The sequence below is a fragment of the Apium graveolens genome, chromosome 1 (genome assembly GCF_009905375.1).
Source record: "Apium graveolens cultivar Ventura chromosome 1, ASM990537v1, whole genome shotgun sequence".
NCBI classification, from domain to species: domain Eukaryota; kingdom Viridiplantae; phylum Streptophyta; class Magnoliopsida; order Apiales; family Apiaceae; genus Apium; species Apium graveolens.
The window spans coordinates 183,104,973-183,109,359 of record NC_133647.1 but is presented as its reverse complement, the minus strand read 5'-3'; the positions used below and the strand labels follow the sequence as shown (position 1 = coordinate 183,109,359).

The window sequence follows — 4,387 nt, the reverse complement described above, 5'->3', positions numbered from 1 at the left end:
GCTTAAATATATAGAACTTGGTTTAATTGTATGAAAGAGAGACAAAGGTTAAAAACTAAATCCAGCTAAATAGCAAGGCACTGAAGGCAGCAACTAAACTACAAAATCAAATGCTGTTGCACAAGACCAAATATCTACATCTATATCACACGAATTATTGAAAAAAATGAACTCGAAAAAAGTGAAATGGTGCAACAACCCCGACCAAAGTTAAATCTTTAGCAGGGAGTTGATTGATCATTGCCCTCCACATGAGGTCAACACAGCACCATTGCATAAACCTAAAATTTATATAGGTTTTGTATTATGTTACTCTACTTGTATAACATTTATAAATGCCAGTATTTCAAGGATCTGTTCTACAGGCTCGTACCTCTGTATCCTTGATTTCTAAACAATTAGCAAAAACAAAAAGATAATATTTCATTGTCTTGATTAATTGGTTCACCCATAGATTGCGTGTTATTACCTAATAAGAGGCTTTATGGAGGGCGCTCCATGTTTTCAAAATAAAAAAACCATTTGCATTTTACGTACGCGCCACACTTTTTCAAAAATAGCAAGCCCAAGTCGTAACATATGAACAGAAAAAGGGAGTGATAAGATAAGTACAATGGTATACAACTAAAAACTCAGCCAATATCGACTGTGATGAAGTATGAGTGGTACAAGTAACTTTGCTGTTTACCTTTTGAAGAAGCAAGATGGCAACTTACTTTTGCCTTTTAAATACAGCCATTAAACATGAGTATGCCGCTACCTCCCGATTTTCAAGATTCGCGTCACTATTTCTTATTATAGCAGTCTTGGTTACTAAAATACGTTAAAGTGGTGCATATTATACGCAAAAGGAGAGAAAAATGCGGGGCAGTTAACTTGAAAGGAAGAAAAAACCAAGTTTTAAACAAAGAGCTCCAACCTATAATTTTACATTCCCAAGTACATGAATATGCAGAAAAAACTTTACATGTTTATATTATATCCCAGTTGCAACATCTTTTTTAAGCTGCAAATAATAACGCACAATCCCCCCAAGATACGGCCTCACTAGCAATAAACAAGTAAAATAGTAAGAGAAAATAGATGATGGTTATTTCACAGTCAGTCATAACAACTATAATGATAAATTTTCTTATGTTTATGGAGATTAAAGATGCAACTAATACAAGGTAAATGACATGAAAGAATTACACAAATTACAAGTAAACAGAAACTCAAGAGAAAGCATACAAGTGAACATAATGAGAAAATACAAGCATCATAATTCAAGCAACAAGAATGAATGAAGTACAATCTTTTTTACTTTTCACATGTCCAACAATATAATGGATAAATTAACTATGAAAGTAAATCCTTTTTGTATTTATTAGTAAAAGCTTCTGCAAAACTAGGGCCAGGAAACAACAATGTATTGTCCTAACAAGTTACAATAACTTCCTATCTCAATTGTATCTCACGCCTACCATTCACAACATTTAGGTCAATGAGAATAGGTATGCTGGAAATCCAGTGAAAGATAACATGTATTAAATTTAATTAACTCAAGAACTTTTTTGGGAAAAAAACGTTCTGTCAAATCTTGAGTAAATCTGATATTCTTCTCATTCTCCACTCGAAAAGACAACAATAAGTCAAAGAAAGAAAGACTAAGATACAAGAAAAACGATATGGGTTTAATTACCGATTAGCAAGAATCTCGTGCTTATGTAGAAAGCAACCTTGCAGAGCCCACTCAGCAGAATGCAGCAGAAGGTGCAAATGTTTCCACTGATATCGATAAGATTCAACATCCCATCACCGCACAATTGTATACAAAACTACCAGACTGCTGACGCCCAAGCAAGTTCCACTGAGGGGGTCCATCCCTTGGTGCCCATGCATTGATTTCTATGAATCCCTCACCAGCTGCTCTAGGGCCCCCAATAACAATAAGGCGATCACCACATGCCTTAAATGCCAAGCCCCAGCCATTCATGGAATCTGCTCTTTCAGGCAACCTTCCAACAGTTTCCCAGATTCTTCTATCCTTATCATACTTTCTGACTTCCATCTCTGCATAATCCGCTGCATACAACTCATTGCCTACTACTGCCACAAGAGGGGGAGCCACAGCTGTAACAGGCATCCCAATGTCGCCATCCGGACCCGTCCTCACAGGAGACATATTAGGTATTTCGGTCCAAGTTCTAGTTTGTAAATTATACTCCTCTCCGCATGTAAGAAGTCTCAGGTCACTGCCTCCAATTCCCCCAATCACATAGAATTTCCCATCCATAAATACAGCTGAACACATTTTCCGTGTTTTACTCATGTTTGGAAGTGTCTCCCAGGCACCTAGCTCAGAATTATACAGCTCCGCAACACTCATGGCATTTCCAGATAAATCACAACCACCGGCTAAAATAGCAATCTCCCCGACACTAGCTGACCCAAACAAGCATCTTGGAAAATTCATATTCATTCCAGATGACCAGGTATTAGTCAAAACACTGTATCGAAATATGAAAAGGGACGAAAATATTTTGCCAAACACGAGAAGCTCGGTGCCAACGGCTAAAGATTCCTTATCTGAGAACATAAAACATTCATCCGAAGTCATTGTTGGTAATCGCATCCAACGACGACTTGTAGGATCAAAGGCTTCCCACCCAAGCAGTTGACAAGAAAAATAAACCCAGTGTTCAATCACACCATTCTGTCGTCTCAGTCTATAAAGCTCGCCACTACGAATCAGCTCGCGGAAGCTTCTATTCAACGATGCTAGAGAGCCATAATCAGATCTGGAGGACCGAATAAGTGCACTGATTGAGTTGTCTCGGCCGATGGCATGAATAAGAGAACTTGAATCTGAATGATCGCCAGCATGACGTTGATTACCCGACTGGTCAGTGGGGATCACAGCAATTTCTTCCGATGTTGGAGCTAAATCTAAGTCTTCACAAGCAGCCAGTTGCTTAGGCAATTTTCTAGCTCCAACTTCTTCATCTCCATCAGATTCTAAAAGTCGCTTCCCCTGCTGAATCTCAATCTTTTCTATCCGGTAGTTCATACAAGCCCAACTAGTTTCCCTGTCACAGTTTCTTGTAAACCTCCTCGAAACCAGACAAGACCTTTCTTCCAACATATTTCCTTGATAGAAGTCAGATACTGCCAATATTCCAATCTCAAAAACTTTCTTCTGGATCCTTTTTACTATCGCCGCCAAAATAAACCGCAAAAGATCATAAAAGGAAACCTCAAAAGCCACAAAATCCTGTCAAACTTCCAAAATCGATATCGTGATAGTCAATTAACTAGATGTATTAATGAGAACACAATGTAAGCATATCAAAAATGCCCCTTTTCTGTCACAACAAATCCTCTCAATAAATTACGCAGACCCCATTACTCCCAGATGCAAAAAAAGACCTGCAACATAAACCCAAGTTTAAGTATACCCAAAAAATTGACCTTTATGAATCTTTTTCATAACAATCCAGATCAACAGTGTATCCAATAAAAATTCAATCTTTTTTCAAATCATCCCACATCAAACTCAAAAATATAAACATACAGCAACAAGTCAATGGGCAAGATTAATAAAACAAATCAAATTCAAACTGTTATATAGCTCAAATCATTGATCCACAAAACTAATAACTACCCAAATCAGATCTCACTAATTCAGATCAAGAACTTTAATTATTAATCCAAAACACAAAAATCCATAAACTTTTTCACTTAATCCAATCACATAAATCATAAAATAATAAAATCTAAACACACCAATCACAGCGAAGTAGATAAAATTAAAAAAAACAACATAAAAGATATTAAAAACCAACAAAACACAAACTTTAGCTGAAAATAATAAAAAAGATGCAAACTTACTGATTGGATAAGAAGAAAGATTGAAACTTGATTGGAATTAATGAGAAATGCAACTTGTTGCTCTCTTTTAACATGTAAATTGTATAAGTGTGTGTATTTGTGTGTGTTTTTTTCTAGCCTAAGACTAAATATAAGTGTGTGTAATGTGGGTATTTTGTGTTATAAGCATTTGAAGTGAAAGAAAGAAGGAAAAGGCCTTCTGGTTTTTTAATGTTTGTTACAAAATTCTTGGGAAGAAGAAGCAGAGGTGCAAGAGGGCTCCTTTATTTCTTTCTCCCTTTCTTTTATTTTAAAATAACATATCTAATCATTTCAATATACATACATATTATATCAAACACTATTGTTATAATTATTGAGAGGTTTTATTTATTTTAAAAGTTTTGATGATTTATGATTTCACAAACAAATGGTCAAACTTACAAAATGAGTTAAATGGGTAACAAGCTGAACCGCGAGATCTTTATTGAATCGTAAATAATAATTATTATTTGTTAAATATATATCCAGCCAGATA

At 35.8% G+C, this 4,387-nt stretch overlaps 1 protein-coding gene across 2 annotated transcripts; it reads right to left on the bottom strand.

Annotated features, from left to right (window-relative positions):
- Positions 1-876: 876 nt before the first annotated feature.
- Positions 877-4,161, bottom strand: LOC141672915 (F-box/kelch-repeat protein SKIP11-like). Of its 2 annotated transcripts, XR_012555739.1 has the most exons (3): positions 3,871-4,161; positions 1,682-3,408; positions 877-1,047 (listed from the first exon to the last, which is right to left on the bottom strand). XR_012555739.1 is itself a non-coding variant. In XM_074479617.1 (2 exons), exon 2 carries the CDS (start codon positions 3,122-3,124, stop codon positions 1,784-1,786), a length of 1,341 nt encoding a protein of 446 aa, XP_074335718.1. In that variant the 5' UTR covers positions 3,125-3,408; positions 3,871-4,161; the 3' UTR covers positions 1,335-1,783. The 2 variants fall into 2 exon arrangements, 1 of the variants encoding a protein (XP_074335718.1); XM_074479617.1 differs by lacking the exon at positions 877-1,047 and having other exon boundaries at positions 1,335-3,408.
- Between the last annotated feature and the right edge of the window lie 226 nt (positions 4,162-4,387).